General features: G+C 46.9%; 3 protein-coding genes across 6 annotated transcripts; 1 reads left to right on the forward strand and 2 right to left on the reverse strand.

The window, feature by feature from the left end:
* Positions 1-279: 279 nt before the first annotated feature.
* LOC108031458 (leucine-rich repeat serine/threonine-protein kinase 1) lies at positions 280-9,549 on the forward strand. Of its 4 annotated transcripts, none has more exons than XM_044090978.2 (11): positions 280-457; positions 1,159-1,318; positions 1,379-2,638; positions 2,701-4,581; positions 4,645-5,130; positions 5,193-5,568; positions 5,629-6,708; positions 6,768-7,295; positions 7,370-8,202; positions 8,261-8,693; positions 8,755-9,549. In XM_044090978.2, exons 1-11 carry the CDS (start codon positions 439-441, stop codon positions 8,974-8,976), a joined length of 7,278 nt encoding a protein of 2,425 aa, XP_043946913.1. In that variant the 5' UTR covers positions 280-438; the 3' UTR covers positions 8,977-9,549. The 4 variants fall into 4 exon arrangements, with proteins under 4 accessions (XP_043946913.1, XP_016960384.1, XP_016960383.1 ...); XM_017104895.3 differs by having other exon boundaries at positions 5,632-6,708; XM_017104894.3 differs by lacking the exon at positions 280-457 and adding an exon at positions 910-1,084 and having other exon boundaries at positions 5,632-6,708.
* A 75-nt stretch (positions 9,550-9,624) lies between these two features.
* Positions 9,625-13,751, reverse strand: LOC122817783 (glutamate receptor ionotropic, kainate 2). The gene is made up of 13 exons (XM_044090982.1): positions 13,615-13,751; positions 13,152-13,312; positions 12,486-12,702; positions 12,035-12,424; positions 11,818-11,981; positions 11,523-11,753; positions 11,262-11,465; positions 11,123-11,207; positions 10,788-11,064; positions 10,532-10,733; positions 10,244-10,469; positions 9,923-10,185; positions 9,625-9,862 (listed from the first exon to the last, which is right to left on the reverse strand). The coding sequence occupies exons 1-13, from the start codon at positions 13,748-13,750 to the stop codon at positions 9,713-9,715; spliced, it is 2,706 nt and encodes a 901-aa protein (XP_043946917.1). The 5' UTR covers position 13,751; the 3' UTR covers positions 9,625-9,712.
* On the reverse strand, positions 13,744-17,602 carry LOC108031045 (glutamate receptor ionotropic, kainate 2). Its single transcript, XM_044090979.1, has 14 exons — positions 17,329-17,602; positions 17,094-17,254; positions 16,813-17,035; positions 16,359-16,751; positions 16,138-16,301; positions 15,849-16,079; positions 15,579-15,782; positions 15,435-15,519; positions 15,099-15,375; positions 14,834-15,035; positions 14,556-14,781; positions 14,391-14,503; positions 14,189-14,338; positions 13,744-14,135 (listed from the first exon to the last, which is right to left on the reverse strand). Exons 1-14 carry the CDS (start codon positions 17,444-17,446, stop codon positions 13,965-13,967), a joined length of 2,718 nt encoding a protein of 905 aa, XP_043946914.1. The 5' UTR covers positions 17,447-17,602; the 3' UTR covers positions 13,744-13,964.
* Between the last annotated feature and the right edge of the window lie 94 nt (positions 17,603-17,696).

Consider the following 17,696-nt stretch of genomic DNA (forward strand, 5'->3'; position numbering starts at 1 on the left):
TTATGGATTCATTCGTGAAAATTCATCTGGGAACATTTTGACAAAAAATTAGTTTAATTTTTTAATGAATTGCCAGTTTATTCCTAAGTATAGTCCCCATTAATAACGTTAAATACATGTATTTTAAAAATTATAAAACACGGTTCAGACCTGTTTCTGTTAACAGTCACTGCAAAGTCACAGCTTGTTTGCGCTTAATAGCACATATCGATAGTCTTCTGTTATCTATTTTCAAGTGTTTTGTCAAAAACAACACCTGGTCTTACTAGAAAAAGGTAAACAAAACAAACGCGTAGTGAAAATTTCGCAAAAATGTGCAAAGCAATTAAAAAGCACCAAAAATATATGCTATAACTAGGCAGCACTTACCAAACACCAATCCTGTAGGAACAGGAGATGAGCGACTTGGGGATCTGCTGAGCAACACAAAACATAACAATGAGCGACTCCGATGAAGGTAAGGCAAAATCAGGTGAAAACCAGGCCTGACCATATGTCAGTTTTGTGCAATTTCTGACCCGGTCAAAGTGCAAATAAACATTAAACTCCGACACATGCAAATTACTCAAGTGGTGCAATTAAATCTCCAACCAATTGTTATTGGTTTTTCAATAACACCAGCTCCCGCACAGGGTGACCCCGGTGCAAGGGGGGTGGGCGCGCAAATTTTGTTTTCAAAATGGCACAGCTGCCCCAATGAGCAACTGGTGCGATGCAGCCACTGGGCCATTCGACACCCACGCGAAATCAAAACAAACAACAACGCCAGTCCTTGACCACGAGCAACAGTTGCCGTGCTTCTTCGGTCTCGTCTTGCGCAGTGCGTCCGAATCCGGCCTGGATCAATGACCACAAAAACTTGGCCCGGGCAACGACCATCGATTTTCCCCAGTTCAGTTTTCGCCAGCGCCGCGTTCGGTCCGCACCTCCGATGCAAATAACTTTTTGGGGTTTTGTCGCCCCGATTTGGGTTACATAATGTCTTGGAAATTTAGCATGGAACAGCCCAAACCTGGTACTGAAACCGCTCTGGAGGCCTGCGACTATTTCGTGGATGAGGTCATTGAGGCATCCTCCACACGGGGTGGGAATTGAATGAAGCCCCAAGGGTGTTTTGGCCAGCATATGTCTAACGAAAGTACAACTCTTCCTTCACAGATGCGCGGGAGGAAGTGCGGCAGATCAAGCATGGAGAACTGCGAACGGCGGTGAGCGCCGGAGATGAGCGGACTGTGCGGGTCCTGCTGGCGGCCCTGGGAACAGAGCGGCAGATTATAGTCAACATGGCTCCCTCAGGGGCCAATACCCTGCTGTTCATGTGAGTGAATGTGCCTTCTAGTAACTTTGAGGTTTATTTTAATGCCGGTATAATTTTCAGAGCCTGCCAGTCTGGTTACGAGAGCATCACCCAGCGACTGCTGGATGCTGGAGCAGATGGACGCTCCCATGCCGTCACCAAGTACTCACCCCTGTACGCCGCCGTCCACAGCGGACACTTGGGCATCGCCCGCTTGATGCTTGACCGCTTTCCAGAACTCATCCAGCAACCAACAGTAGAGCGATGGCTGCCACTGCACGCGGCCTGCATCAATGGACACATCAAGCTGTTGGAACTCCTTATCAGCTACAGCTATCCCGACTACCTCTATCAGACATATCGCGACGAGGAGGGTCAGTGGGAGTGGCGGCTGCCCTTCGACGCCAACGCCCATGACGTGACGGGTCAGACTAGCCTGTATATAGCCAGCATCTTGGGCAACAAGCAACTGGTTGGAGTGCTTCTTAAGTGGCAGCTACAATGCCGGCGCACGTTAGGCGATACGGCCAGTTCGGTGAGCACTCCCATCACGCCCACCAGAAAACGCATTTCTTTTGGCATTCAGGCCATCATGTCCAAGCTGCACATATCTGGGGAGTCGGAGGGACCCGATGACCAGACTGCCCAAGAGTCCACCGAATGCCAGAGGTGTCCGATCAACGTCAATCTGCTGTGTGGAGCGGCGAGGGAAACGGCCTTGCTTGCGGCGGTTCGGGGCGGCCATCTCGACGTGGTTCAATCTCTGCTGCAGCACGGAGCGAATCCGAATATTGTGGCCAAGCCAGTTGAAGATCACAACGATCCAAAGTGTTGCGAGGAAATCTACGGACTGAGCAATGTACCCATTGCAGAGGCCTGCAAACAAAGGTCGTTGGCCATGTTGGATCTCTTGCTCAAACATGGGGCCCGCGACGACAATGGCTCGGCCATAGGAATGGCTATAACCGCCGGCGACGAGGCCATCCTGAGCCGCCTCTTGGCACGCCGCGTCCATCCAGACTCTGACTACAAGATTAACAAGAAGGGCCTTCCCACACCCGTGGAGGTGAACGTATTTTTGCCGTCCACCAGCAACATATCCTACAGCGCCATGTTTCCCAACGTACCCACCATCATCGACTGGCACAGCATGGGCTCCAGTGTGCAGCTGTCTGTGGTTAGAGTTCCCTGGATGGTCAGTGGAGTGTTGCTGCTGAATCCCAAGCTGCAGTCGCATCCCCGACTTAACGAGGTTGCTCTGACCGCCATCACGAGAATTGACTTTTCGCACAATGTTCTCACGGCAGTTCCGCAGGAGTTGTTTCATCTGGTTAGTCTAAAGTAAGTGACGTACAATTATGCAAATAATATGTAAAAATAAAGTAATGAATTATTTCTTTTAGATATCTGAATGTGGCCCAAAACAAGATCATAGAACTGCCTGCGCCGCTGGGTAAATCTTATGGTTGCCCGGTTCTGGATGAGCTCTTTCTGCAGGACAACCAGTTGACAACCCTGCCGGCCGCCATCTTTAACCTTCCCGCCCTATCTATTCTGGATGTATCGAATAACAAGCTGCAACAGCTTCCTTTCGACTTGTGGCGTGCGCCCAAGCTCCGCGAACTGAATGTGGCCTTCAACCTTTTGCGAGATCTTCCTGTGCCTCCTATGCAAACGAGCAGCTCGCTCCTCAGCCTGGACAAACTGCAGTTGCAGCCCTTCGAGGAGCCGCAGTCAAACAAACCGCGAAATATGACGCAGCAGCCGCTAACCCATCGCAATCTCTGGTCGTCTTCTTTGGACATAACAGACAATGACATGAAGTGGCAGAATGAGCTGGATTTCAGCGATGGGAAGACACCTGGTGTGGGGTCCTCCCAGCTGAGTAGCCTGAATATAGCAAATAATTTGTTTACCAGTATTCCCGCTGCTCTGCCCTGCCTGGCGGTCAATTTAACACGGCTAAATATGTCCTACAACAGTCTGCGTTCCATGGGACATGTTACAAGCTACCCGGCCACACTAAAGCAGTTGGATCTGAGCCACAATGAGATCTCTTGCTGGCCAAGTTTGCCACGGATAACCGAATCGGATCCGCACCTATTATGTTACAGTTGTGTGCAGCTGCCGGAAGGTAGAGAGGAGGAACAAGCTTACAAAACCAACTCTTCAAAAGGCAGCAGCTCCTCCGCGACATCCTTTCGTGCCTCTGTGTTGAAGAGCGTTTGCCGGCACAGGCGTCATCTGCGCCTGGAGGCGCTACGCACTTTGATTCTGGCGGACAACCTACTTACCCGCATCCAGCTGTCAACTGACGACGCCACAACGCTGTTCAACGAAAGCGAGGACGCCGACTGGAGTGTGGTAGGCGTGAACCGGTCGAAGGTGATATTCCCTAATCTGTCCATGCTGGATATGACCAACAACTGCCTAAAGGAGATTCCCGCCTCGTTGCACGAATTAAGCAGTCTGTCAGTGTTGAATATAAGTGGCAATGTTAATATCACTGAGCTACCGCCGCATTTGGGTCTCCTTTCGCGGCTTTGGAATCTCAACACGCGCGGTTGCCTTTTGCAGGAACCATTGCGTTCTATGATCGAGAGCAAGAAGCACAAGACGATGGACATCGTTGGATATCTTAAGTCTATCTATGAAGATGCTCAGCCTTATGCGCGTATGAAACTCATGGTGGTGGGAGTGGCTGGAATCGGAAAGAGCACCTTGCTCGACTTGTTGCGTCAGGGAGCGGGCTCGGGCTCTAGTTCAAGTTCTCACCGATCTCGAGCCAGCGAAAATCATTGGGCCAAGCGGATGGGTCACGCACGCAGCACATCTAGAAGTCACCGTCACTCATCCGCCTCTAGTGCAAACATTTCCACGGTAGGCGTGGACATCGGCACCTGGATTTGTGAGAAACGGAAGCGAGCACCCGGCTCCCATGGCCCAGTGGTGTTCCGCACATGGGATTTTGGCGGCCAGAAGGAGTACTATGCCACCCACCAGTACTTCTTGTCAAAGCGGAGTCTGTACTTGGTGCTGTGGCGTATCAGCGACGGTCACAAGGGTCTGGCGGAGTTGCTGCAGTGGCTGGGAAACATACAAGCGAGAGCTCCAAACTCTCCCGTAATTATTGTAGGCACACACTTCGATGCAGTCGGGGAATCTATTTCTCCTCAGAAGGCAGAGCAACTGCAGCAACTGATCCGTGAAAAGTTTATCGCTATTCCTGATGCAGAAAAAATCGGGCTGCCGCGAGTGATTGACTCCATTGAAATAAGTTGTCGGTAAGTTTTGATTGCCTTCCTTGTGTTCTAAATTATTTTAAAATCAAATGCTATCCATTTTAGAACCTTGCACAATATCCATTTATTGGCTAACATTATATACGACACCGCCATGCAACTGCGATCGCCCGGATCCAAGGAGCCGATGCTGCTGCAGAAGATCCCCGCCAGCTACATTGCCCTGGAGGATATTGTAAATGTAATTGCTTGCAATTTGCGCGCGGCTGGTCGAGATCCCGTCCTAGATGGTGAGCAATACAGACGCTTGGTCACCGAACAGATGCGGCTGCATAACTACAAGAGCTTTCGGGATGCCGCTGAGCTGCAGCAGGCCACCACCTGGTGCCACGAAAATGGAGTACTGCTGCACTACGACGATGCCACACTCAGGGATTACTACTTCCTCGATCCGCAATGGCTGTGCGACATGCTGGCCCATGTGGTCACCGTGCGGGAGATCAATCCGTTTGCTCCCACGGGCGTGATGAAGTTGGACGATCTTCAGCTGCTGTTTCGTAGTGCGCAAGTTCAAGGAAATGGAAACCGGAGGTAGGTCTTAGCTCGAACTAAGTGCAAAACTTTTAAGTTATAAAATTTGTCTTTTATTTTAGTTACATTGTCAGCTTGTTGAACAAGTTCGAGGTGGCATTAACGTGGGACTCGAGAACGCTACTTATTCCCTCATTGTTGCCACTGCAAGAGGCAGCTACACCCAATTCTGGCAGCACAGTGAAGCTCTCGCAGCGTTCCCGCGGTCGTAGTTTGGGGTGCTCTGTCTCGCAAGAAGTCAATCTTAATAATCTGATATATGAGCACAGGCCTGCGCTTACTTCACCATCATCTTCAGCTGCTGCTAGCCAGGGACTGCGGCGCATTCTTTTGATGACTTACTTTCCCTCCGGTTTCTGGTCGAGATTAATTACACGTATTCTGGCTGATGAACAGATAATTGAGGCAATTCGAGGTTCGTATGTGGCTGCTCAAGATGTAAGTGGATATCATTTGTCTTATGGTATACATGTGTTAATGCGAATTCTAATTTATCAGAAGTATGTGGATTTCGATTTGCGCACTTCGCTGGAGCAGGATACCCAGTGGAACCTGTGGCAGACCGGCCTGGCACTGTACTATGGACCTATCCTGATATTCAAGATCTGGGAAGTGCCCTTTCAAAACACTGAGCGAACGCAACCTTTCCGCACAAATAGCAATCGCTTTAAGCTGAAATTGGATGGTATCTGGAGCGATGTGAATTTGAGCTCCTCCAGCATTCTGGAAGTTTACTTTCCTCTTCATGATGTCAACATTTCCCAGGAGGTAGATAATCGGGAACGTCAGATGCTGGCCGAGCTGCAGCCGCACATGTCCCAGGTGGCCAAGCTGTTGGCCCTGACTGTGGATCATATTGATTTGCTTTTAGAAGACTGGTATCCCTCGCTGGGAACGCGGTTTGTGCACACTTCGGAGGGTCGGTTCCTAATCACTCGATTGGTGTTGTGTCCGCGCTGTCTTTGGAAGCTGCAGTTGCAGCACAGCAATGACCCTGCGGACCGGGATCTACCTGCCATGGGATGCAATAGGCCAAGTCGCAGTAGCAAACGCGGAGCCGGAGCATACTTTCTGCACGGTGTTGGTGACCCCGGTGAGGATGGTGCTTTAAACGTATTCTCAGCATATCTTAACGCCACAGCAAGGAGGGAGCGTCGATCGGAGGACTCTTTAAACGCTGGCTCGGATGCAGATTCGGGCGTGGGTCCTGATTCCGCTGGTTCTTCACGCAACACTTCGGTGGACGGTCATCCTGGCTATCACCTACCCGATAACTCAAATGTTTGTTTCGCCTGGATGATCGAGGAGTGCATTTTGTCTGTTTACAATCAAAGCAAGATCAGCTGTCCTGTCCACCTTGAACAGTCGATGGCTCAGCTAGCTCCGGATGTGATATTTGCCGATATACCCGATAAGCACACTATCCCAAGCGAGTGCATCATTAAGGGCTCGCTGCTTGGTCGAGGAGCTTTCGGATTTGTCTTCAAAGCTAACTGCAAGGTTAGAGGCGCCAGATCTTTTAAACCGGTGGCCATGAAAATGCTCCAGCCTGTGCCTCCAGGAGCTCGGGCCAAGGAGGTATGTATAAATATATAGGAATAATTGTTTTTGTTCTAAAAGTTTTTATTCACTTGTAGAGCGCTTTAATGGCCTTCAAGGTGGCCGTGGGCAAGTGGGACCGTGATCCTTTGCAACATTCCTGCAAGGCTTACTGCACTGCTCGTCAAGAATTGGCAGTACTTCTAACCCTCAAGCATCCTAACATTGTGCCCTTGGTGGGAATTTGCATTAAACCATTAGCTCTGGTTCTGGAACTAGCTCCGTTGGGTGGTTTGGACGCTTTGCTGCGACAGTACCGACGCAGTGGAGCCCACATGGGTCCGCATACGTTTCAGACCCTTGTACTGCAGGCGGCTCGGGCGATAGAGTATCTGCATCGCAGAAGAATCATCTACCGCGATCTGAAGTCGGAAAATGTTCTGGTTTGGGAACTCCCACAACCTCACACCGAGGACAGCCCACGAAACCATGTGCATATTAAGATTGCCGATTATGGAATCAGCAGGCAGACAGCTCCCAGCGGAGCAAAGGGATTTGGGGGCACCGAGGGCTTCATGGCTCCCGAGATTATACGCTACAATGGCGAGGAGGAATATACTGAGAAGGTAAGTTAATACAATCCTTAATTTACTATTTTTGTTGCTCAATTATTAAATGGTTAACAATTTTATATTTCCAGGTGGACTGTTTCTCGTTTGGCATGTTTATATACGAGAATATCAGTTTGCGACAACCTTTTGAGGGTCACGAATCCATTAAGGAGTGCATCTTGGAAGGTAGTCGGCCTGCTCTGACGCAGAGGGAAACCCAGTTCCCAACCTGTTGTTTGGATCTCATGGTCCTGTGTTGGCACGAACAGCCGCGGCGCAGACCGACTGCAAGTCAGATTGTTTCCATACTCAGTGCGCCGGAGTGCATCCATCTGCTGGACGTGGTTGCCATGCCTCACAGCGAGAAGATTGTATGTGGAGTGTTCCAGTCGCTGGTCGGCGCCGGCGATGAGGAACTTTGCGGCTTAGAGTTGTGGCTTCCCTCCTTCGGCTCCCGCATAGACATTCTGGACTGCACACCTTCTGGCAGCCTGCTGCAGTGCAACAGTATCAGTTGCTCTCCGCAGCCACAGGTTGCCCCGCCCAAGACTCCCGAAAACGGCGCCCACTCTCGTGCTCGTTCAGCCCAACGCTTGCCCAAAATGAACATGCTGTGCTGCTGTCTGGTGGGCGACGCCATCTGGATGGGCGACGTTTCCGGCAATCTGCATGCTTACAGCACGTCTAGCTACGCTCACTTGTTTTCCTACATGCTCGATCCGGCCATTAAGTCCGCTGTGATCAGTCTGGTCTACATGGAGCGTATAGCTCGCGTGGCAGTGGGTACACATAATGGCCGGGTGTTCCTGGTGGACGCCACTCAAGTTCCAAGCAACTGCGCCTTTGCCGAGGGTTCCTTTGTGCTCACGGAGATCTGCTCTGGATTTGTATTGCACGCTGCCTGTTCAGTTTTTGTGGATGGGTGAGTTCATAAATCTTTACCAGTTGAGCAAGCAATAATTTATGTGCGATTTTTACAGGAACTACGAATTGTGGTGCGGTGAAATAGCCGGAAAGATAAATGTATTTCCGTTGAACGAGACCGGAGTGTCCGGCCACCAGGCTTTATGCCACAGTGAGGAGCCTAATCTGATCGAGGATGTCAAAGTGGCCCGCATGTGCAGCAACAACAGTCACGTCTTCAGTTGCCTGTATCCCGGATGCATGGTGTACCAATGGGGTGTGGTGTCGAAACGCATTGAGAACAAGCTGGACTGCTCGAAGCTGCTGCCCTGCTCCGAATCCCTGCAAAGCATCGCAATTGATGAGCATGTGAACCTGATAAAGTGTCAGATTTCGGCACTGGCAGCTCACAATACGGAGCTGTATATCGGAACCACCTGGGGTTGCTTAATCGTTGCTGAGTTACACACCCTGCGACCCATTAGTGTTTTCAGACCCTACGAAAATGAGGTAAGAATGGTGATTTTTATTTCTTCTTGTGGATACTTATTCTTCTTTCATTCTTTTACAGATTAAATCTATAATAACGCTTTCTAATGACAAGGTGCCCCTGATCGCCACGATCGGTAGACGGTATCGATCTCTGATCTCACGCTACGTCGATTCCGCGGAAGCATCCAGCACATGCTCCGCCGTCAGTACACCCACACATGGTGCAGCCAAATTAGTTCCACCCGCGGATGTGGATAATCACATCCACTGCCTGCTGTGGCGCGCCAAGCACTGGACCTAAGTTCGATCTCATTCGAAGTATTTGTTGACGTATTTAATAATCCATTAGCGTTTCCACAAATTTGTTAAGAAAGGTGCTAGACATCAGGAATACTGGCTGAGAAGTATTTAGTTGCTGTGCTGTCTTTTCGCAGAAAGTAAAATTATTCTTTCTAATTCGAGGTGCAATAGGAATGTTTCATTTATAAAAGCTTACAATTTATTTATCATTTATTTCATGATTAATAATATTAATAACAAAATTTAATAAATATATATATTTATTAAATTATTTCAAGCTTTATAAAATGGTTCTTTCAGATTATTTTGAGCCAAAATTAATAGATTAGATTAGAAATAGTCAACATTTTTCGATTCAGCTTAAATTGGTTAACTGGCAGCTACTCTTCTTATAATACTTCAGTAACTCTTTATATTGTTATGCCTGATAAAAAACTAATTTTGAACTTAATTAATAATTTTTTTTATTTTTTACGAATTGGTCATTAAGAATTGACAGTAACTGCTGCATTCCAACTAATATCTAGTGTCCTTAAAATTCGAACAAAATACAACTTTAATTTATTTTTGATTATTGATTACTGTTTATTCTTTTAATCTTTTAATAAAAAAATTGCAGCGTACATGAAAAAAGTGGCTTTCAATGATATTAAGCTTGAAAAAATTTTAAATTGTATTTTAGAAGGCAAGTCAAATAATGCAACTTTCTCTCAAAGAATTAAAAATCATACGGAACGTTATTGCGATTCCTGGACCACAGAAGCTACCGACATGGAGGATTGACGGCTGCGGGAGTAGATGGAGGCGGAGTTTTTCAGCACCCGTACATAGTTATTAAAATCGATAACGAACTGGAACTCCTCTTTAAGAGCGTCGCGCAGCGGCACCTGAAAGATAATACCCAATAATAACTACTGTTTTGTAACTTAAAAAAGTTGTAAACGCACCCGGTAGTGTCGAGCTTTCTTCATCACAAACAAGACCCAACTAATAATGCCATAAAGCAGGGCGCAGCAACTTCCGACAAGGAGAACGAAGAACACTCCCTCCAGGTTGTTCATGTCCAAGGGCGTGGCGTCTGGAGTTTCATCCTTGGTAGCGCATATTCCTGAGCCCACCTCGTTCCACCACTTGTTTTTCATCTTCTCCAGCACTCCCTGCTCCTGCAGCTCCAGCAGGGCGCGATTGAACTTTTCGCGATGCATCCAATCTAAAGGATAAGATAGAAACAGATAAGATAGTAACTTTAATGAACATACTCTAATTACTCTTTCTCATAGCTATTCCATAGCCTTTCTCGTCTAATGCATCTCCTATCTTATTAAGAGTGCACTCTCTCTTGATATTGTACTCAATCGAAGTGGACTCCATTAGAAATGCATAGTGAGTGTTGGTCTTTACTCGATTTACTCCCTCCACGTTGTCTTCGGTAAGATATTGGGGGTTTTCGGTCATGAACTTGTTCATCTTCTTATAGCGCTCGTCCTCAGAGGTCTAAAAAACATGTGTAATTCATTAGTACAAACATGAATGGGAAAGTAACCCTTTCGCCATACTATAAAGAAGTTTCTGGTGGATCCGGTTCTCTTGGCTCCGTACACCACGCCATCCTTGTTTTCTGCCAGATCGTCGACGCTGTTGATCAAACTTTGCGGCTTCTCGATGGTCAAGAAGGCAGCCAAGTTAGCGGTGTAGGAAGACACCACGAGTAGGGTGAAAAACCACCAGACACTGGCCACAGTACGAGTGGATAAGGCTCTGTCAAGAATATTAGAAATATAGAAATCGCCTATCTAAGATTACACTGCATACTTGGGACCGATTTCGGAACCCTGCTGAAGCAGGGCGCCAGTTGTGAACCAAATGGAGTTGCCTATAGTGAATTGATTTTCCAGTTCCTCTGGCTCCTCAATGCATGGATACGGATTGTCCCACTCGCTCGGCGACAGACGACCCAAAATGAAGAAGCTTAAGGACACGCCCACGAAGGAGAAGCCCAGGAACCACCAAACCTCCTCGGAGAAGGGATCCATGAAGGTGAAGAGCTCAGGAGCGGCTTTCTGGGGCTTCAAGTAGAGAATTGCAATGCCTGAAATGAATTGCCCATAATTAATTTCTGACACAGCAAATCAGCAACACTGACATGCCCAAATTCATGAAGGGTATGCTAAAATCTATGGCCTGTTCGCGTTCCGAGGTAATGGTCAAATCCGTGATAGCCAAGTCAGCGCGCTGGAAAAATACGTTTTTAATAACGAGTTATAAAGAGGTACCATCCTGTCCCACCCCAATCATTATCTCCCTCAGCATGCCCGTAGATTCATTTGTGGATTTATTATACGATCCATAATCATTGCCACCGTTGACGAAGGTAAAGTTAAAGCCCAGTTTATCGGCCAGTTCTCTGATCAGATCCACACCGTAGCCCTCGTACTGGCTATTGCCCTCCATCTGCTTGTAGGTCTCCACCAGCTGAGCATATGGTTTGTTCTGGAGGTAATTATGCCATGAGTAAATACGGTCAAAGTCTGGATTCTGGTCACCTACTGGCACCGAGAGCAGGATAGTGAACGTCTTGTTTGCCAGCGAGTTGTCGAGGCTATCGTAGATGGCGGTGGTTGATGCCAGTCGCCTGGCTGTGTAGTTCCTGTGCTCGTCCCAGGTACCCACTTTTACGATCCCCGAGGGCTGCAGCTCGATGACATCCAGGTGGTACCCCTTGCGGACGTTTCCCTCGAAGTAGATGGGCCCGGTGAGCAAATGTTCCGTGAGTCGGAGCTGAAATAGTCAGAATAAATATAATAATATTTATTTTCTCAGGAATTCAGCCCTTTCCCTTCACCGTTCGCATGTAGTTCTTGAAGGAGGACCCATCATCCCGAACACTTTCGGTTCTCTGGGAGCAGTTCTGAGGCACTGGCTTGAAGGGCAGATTCTTTAGGGTCTGCGCGAACAGCTGAACAGCATCGTAGGTTAAAGCCATTTCCACGGTAATGGGACAGGAACCTATAAGAAAATTGAACCTTTATAATATTATAACACCAAAAAAGGCCACTTACCGTTTCGGAACTCATCCTGGTCGGTGGGGTAGCCCAGCTTCATGAGCAGTTCCTTGACGGCAAACTTCTCCGGCGAAAACAGTCGCAGCCCAGTTATGTTGGCCTCACTGTACTTGTACTCCTCCAAGTCAAAGGAGTGAAAGTCCAGGTTGCCAATAATGTACTTGTAGTCCTCGTTGATTATGCCCACTTGCTGGGCCTGGTTGAGGAACTCTGGCATCGTCTCGCTGGAACCCACGACCACGATTCGATTATCCACGGACTTCCGCACCCGCCGGAGAACCTGCTTGTAGTTGCCATTCAGCTGCATGTCGTATCGCAGCACCGTGACCACGGGTCCATTCATGCCAAACAACGTGGTCAGCTCGTTCAATATGTTCAGGTAATCGGCTATGAGCGATTTCGGAATAATTAAAGGACCCCTTTCATTGCGTCCACAAAGGCAGCTCACCGGATTCGTAGAGGAAGATGAAGCGAGTCCAGTTGAAGGCCATGATGAGGTTGTAGAGGGCCTTGGCCAGGTCGGTTGGATGCGGATGCAGATTGAAGCCCTCCGCGTACTCGCTCATGTAGGAGTAGATGTGGGGTATATCCATGGCATCGCAGATGGACATCAGGTGGACGGCCGTGTGCCGCGACGAGGGCCCAAAGACCCCCGCGATGCCAGTCTGTTATAAAAAGTTTTAAGATAATGAGGTGCACATTGTTTACCTTAAAATGTTTATGAAGAGCCCATTAAATTAGAACGTTTAGTACCTACTTTTAAAACGTTTAAGCGATTGTTTAGTATATAACTAAACATTTAACTTAATCATGGGAGGTCCCTCATAGAATCGTATAGTTTTTTTTGAAACTGAGAAAAACTAACAGTAGAACTCTTAAATAATTTGAATAATTATTTTTATGAATTGTGTTAGTGATTTTTTTACTTACAGTTTTTTTAAATTTATATTTTCAATACAATTCTTGATACACCTTAACTTTTTTCTATATTTTCCATGGTATAAACCGTATACCAACAAACCTATATGAGGTAGCTAAGATGTTTCCACTTTCTATCACTTCTTCTGAGTACCTATATTAAGCCTACAAATTAGTCGTTATAGCAAGGCCTCACCTCAACCATCCTGCACAACTTGCCGTAGCTCTGGTAGGCATCCCCGTAGTTGACCTCCTCCTTCAGCGAAGTCAAGGCGGTGCCCACCTCCTGGTTGGCCACTTCGATGGCGTGGTCAAAGACTATGTTCATCTGCTCCGTGTTCTGGTCGGTGAGAAGGCCTGAAACCGAGAAATTCTCTCACAACCACTTTCGGCCATTTCTCTCATGCCGGTTTGTTTGTAAACAACAACTTGACCCAATCATCCCATTCAGTCGGAAAACCCAAGCAAACAAACAAATACTAAAACCGTTTTTACGAGCTTTCAGCGTTGATGGAACGAACAGCTTGTTCTCTTTATGAGAAATTAAAAATAAATCGCGCGTTGAAAACAGTTTGTTTGGGGCTGCACGAAAAAAATAGGCTCACGCGACACAGATTTTTCATATAAGTTTTTTGAGGTTTCTTCTCGAAATTACTTACCGATCGGGACACTTTCGAAACTTTGGAAATTATCATAGCCACCAAAGTTCTCATACTGAGCACTGTTACCCGAAACGTTAAGGCAAACAATAGTCCACAATATAGTCCACAAAATCATAAAATAACTGCTAAACATTTTATATGGCTTTTATTTTGAACATATATATTTATATATATATATTTTATATTCCGAGAAATAAAATCATGAGCTTTGCCAACCAAACACTTCGAGTAAAAGGCCACAACTGACGTTTTTCCTCCAGAATGTCAAATGGAAAACGTTTTGAGTGAAATTTTTTAGAAGCTTTTTCGAAACTTTGGAGAGAATATTAACCAAAAATATCTCATTCTTAATCTTTATCCGGCATATTCTCCTCGGAGTCCGTTTTTAGGGACTCTATCGACTGAGATGAGTTGCGACTGCGGGAGTAAACTGACTGGGCGCTTTTCAGGGCTCTTTCATTTTCCGAAAAGCTAATGACAATTTTGAACTCCTCAGCCAGGGCATCGCAGAACGGAACCTATAATAATAATCTTGTTGAGGTTGTCATGGTAATGGAGTAGGTTACTGTACCTCATAGAGTTTAGCCTTCCTGAAAACAAAGTAGCACCAATATAAAATGGAGACAACCGTGGAAAAGAAGGATCCGAGGACCAAGACGACGTAAATGCCACTCAGATTGTCCACGCCTAATTCCGAAGGACCATCGTTATCCCTTTTTTTCTGAAACAAGGGGCATAATGATGGGTTTTTTGTTACTGTAGAGGAAACTTACACTGCAAACGCCGGCCCCAACTTCGTGCCACCACTTGTTCTTCAACCTGGCCAAGACGCCCTGCTCCTGCAGCTCCAGCAGGGCATTATTGAACTTATCGCGATAGGGCCAATCTGTAGGAGCTTGGTTGTTACACCAGATTAATAGCGTATCTGTAGTACCCACTTTTCACCATCGCTATGCCGTAACCCTTCTCATCCAGCGCGTCCCCCACCTTGGTAAGATTGCACTCCCTAACCTCCGTGAATTCAATGGAGGTGGACTCCATGAGAAAAGCGTACTTGGTGCCCGCCTTCACCTTGTCCACTCCATCCTGATTGTTGTCCATCAGCATTTCTGGATGCGACATCATGTATTCGTTCATTTTCATATAGATGGGATCCTCCGATGTCTGGAAAGTAAAATGTATACTATCACTTCTTTTTTCACAGCGGAGAACTTACCAAAAAGAAGTTCCTGGTGGATCCTGTGCGCTTAGCTCCATACTGAACATCGTCTTTATTCTCAGCCAAATCTTCAACACTGTTAATGGGACTTAAGGGATTCTCGATGGTCAAGAAGGCAGCCAAGTTGGCAGTGTATGATGAAACCATAATTAAGGTAAAAAACCACCAAATGGCGGAAATAGTACGTGTGCTGAGCGCTCTATAACAATATAAATGTAAGTATAAATATATAACGTTTAAGGATAATAATAAGTATTTTTACTTGGGGGCAATTTCAGAGCCCTGCTGCAGCAGAGCTCCCGTTGTGAACCATAAGGAATTGTTGATGGTGAACTGGTTTTCCAGCTCTTCTGGCTCTTCAATACAGGGATAAGGGTTATCCCACTCAATGGGCGAGAGTCGACCTATAATAAAGAAGCAGAGCGATACCCCCACATAGGCTATACCCAAGTAAAGCCACACCTCTGACGAAAAGGGGTCCATGAAGGAGAAGAGGGCGGGCGGAGCCTTCTGAGGTTTAACATACAGAATTGCTATGCCTGTTGAGTAAAATAAAATAAGCGACTTTGAAACTATTTAACCAAGTTATACCATTCACCCAGATTCATAAAGGGTATGGAAAAATCGATGACTTCTTCCCGTTCCGCCGTGATGGTAAGATCAGTGATGGCCAGATCAGCTCGCTGGTTTTAATTTACACTTATTATCAATCAGTGGATAGTTATTCCCACATCGTACTCACTCCTTCTACAATTTCCTTGAGCATTCCTGTCGTCGAATTAGTGGTTTTATTAAACGATCCATAGTCATTGCCACCATCATGGAAGGTGAAGTTAAAGCCCAGCTTATCGGCCAGCTCTTTGATTAGATCCACGCCATAACCCTGGTACTGATTGTTGCCTGTAAGTGTGTAAGTACTCTCCACGAGACTGGCATACGGCTTGGTCTATAATTTAAAATTCCCATGGATAGAAAACAAAACAGTAGTGAAGCTATGATAATGATAGTGTACCGCCACAGATATTAGAACCTTGAAGGTTTTGTTGACCAGAGAACCGTCGTCGATGTCATTAAAGTTAACCACTTGGGGTGGCCGCTCGAACTCGAAGTCCTTGCCCTCTTCCCAGGTGCCAACCTTGACCAAGCCACTAGGCTGCAGTTCGATCACATCGAAGGAGAAACCCTTGCGCACATTTCCCTCGAAGTAGATGCGACCTGTGATGGTTTTGTCCTTGATCTCCAACTATAATGATGTTGCAAACTTAGTAAAAGTGGTGTTGAATTTAAATATGTTTACGAACCGATCTCATGTAGTTCCTGAAAGTGGAACCATCTGGTTGTACATTGTCATGGCGCTCGGAGCAGTTGAGCATCTGAGGTTGATAGGGTAGATGCTTCGTAGTCTCCGCAATCACACGCACTGCATCATAGGTGAGGGCCATGGACATGGTGATGTATGAGGAGCCTTAAAAAAGAAAACACAGATATTATATAAACTAACCAGAACTTAAAATATATCTACCTGTGTTCAAGGGTTGACCTTCCCCGAGTTCCTGTTGTAACTTTTCAACCAGATCTCGCACCTCCTCCTGATCAGGTGAGAACATCCTAATGCCCGTGATGTTAGCTTCGCTGTACTTGTACTCCTCCAGCTCGAAGGTGTGCAGGTCCAAGTTACCTATAACATAGGTGTAGTCCTCGTTCATAATGCCCACTTGTTGGGCTTGACGCAGTAGCTCGGCCACTCCTTCTGTGGAACCCACGACCACAATACGACTGTCCTCCGATTTTCTGATTCGCCTAAGGACCGACTTGTAGTTGCCATTCAGGTTGAGATCGTAGCGCATCACCTTGATGACGGGTCCCTTGATGCCATACATTGTCATAAGGTGGTCCAAAATATTCAGGTATTCAGCTGGAACATAAAAGAAGGAATATTAATTAAAGAGTCATGGAGGATTTATTGGAGTACCAACCAGATTCATAGCAGAAAATAAAGCGTGACCACTCAAACTGATTGACAATGTCGTAGAGGGCGTGGGCTATATCCTCCGGACTGGGATGCAGATTGAAGCCATCCGGATGGGCACCAAAGGAGAGGTGCGGGTATATGAAGGGTATGTCCTTGGAGTCGCAGGCATTCAGCAGGTGAGCGGCTGTGTGCTTAGCAGCTGGCCCAAAAACAGCGCCCACTCCACTCTGATTAAAAGTGATACTTAGGACATCGTCACTTTCCTCTGCAGTACAGTTTGCTCACCTGCATCAGTCGGCAAAGTTGGGCAAAGGCCTGCACGGAGTTGCCGTAGGCCACCTGTTCGGTTTCCCCGACCAGAGGAACACCCAGCTCACTGTTCACCACCGATATGGCGTGCTCAAAGGTCTGCCGGATTCTGTCGGTGGCGTCGTCTGTGATAAGACCTGTGTACGTCGTTTGAGTCAAAGGGAAATTCTGGAGAGGAAACAGTGTCAGCTCTGAGAACTCTTTCACTCACCAAGGCGAATGGATTGGCCACCGGGTGAGCCGTAGGTACTGTCCCCATAAAACTGGGCCTGCACTTTGTTGAGGCAAAGGGAAATCACCACAAGCCAAGGAAAACGCATTGCATTCATTTATCGGAATTTCGATGTGGAATTTTTCATTTCCCTCCTCCGAGATTCTTCTTTTAACGATGCGTGTATATAAATATATACGTATATTTTTGGATCACCCACTAGCGCGCTGTCTTTGAAGTTCCTTAGTCGCCGAGCGAACGTTCCCAACTGAATGGCCACTCATAATTGCCTTCAAAATTCCACTCGAAAGTTTTCCAAAATATTTGTTTTGAACTTGAAAGCTGCCAGTGTTGGGCAATCACAATCA

The sequence above is a fragment of the Drosophila biarmipes genome, chromosome 3R, assembly GCF_025231255.1.
Source record: "Drosophila biarmipes strain raj3 chromosome 3R, RU_DBia_V1.1, whole genome shotgun sequence".
Lineage (NCBI taxonomy): Eukaryota > Metazoa > Arthropoda > Insecta > Diptera > Drosophilidae > Drosophila > Drosophila biarmipes.

Bases quoted from the DNA above. Each gene is read 5' to 3' on its own strand.
- LOC122817783 (XM_044090982.1), bottom strand. From the start codon at position 13,750: ATGTTTAGCAGTTATTTTATGATTTTGTGGACTATATTGTGGACTATT. The intron at 11,754-11,817 runs GTGAAGGGAAAG...TGACTATTTCAG, and splicing joins TCAAGAACTACATGCGAACG to CTCCGACTCACGGAACATTT. The intron at 11,065-11,122 runs GCATGTCAGTGT...AATTCATTTCAG, and splicing joins CATACCCTTCATGAATTTGG to GCATTGCAATTCTCTACTTG.
- LOC108031045 (XM_044090979.1), bottom strand. From the start codon at position 17,446: ATGAATGCAATGCGTTTTCCTTGGCTTGTGGTGATTTCCCTTTGCCTC. The intron at 17,255-17,328 runs GTGAGTGAAAGA...CGACGTACACAG, and splicing joins TGGCCAATCCATTCGCCTTG to GTCTTATCACAGACGACGCC. The intron at 15,036-15,098 runs GTAAAAATACTT...ATATTGTTATAG, and splicing joins GGCTCTGAAATTGCCCCCAA to AGCGCTCAGCACACGTACTA.
- LOC108031458 (XM_044090977.2), top strand. From the start codon at position 979: ATGTCTTGGAAATTTAGCATGGAACAGCCCAAACCTGGTACTGAAACC. The intron at 6,709-6,767 runs GTATGTATAAAT...ATTCACTTGTAG, and splicing joins CAGGAGCTCGGGCCAAGGAG to AGCGCTTTAATGGCCTTCAA. The intron at 7,296-7,369 runs GTAAGTTAATAC...TTATATTTCCAG, and splicing joins AGGAGGAATATACTGAGAAG to GTGGACTGTTTCTCGTTTGG.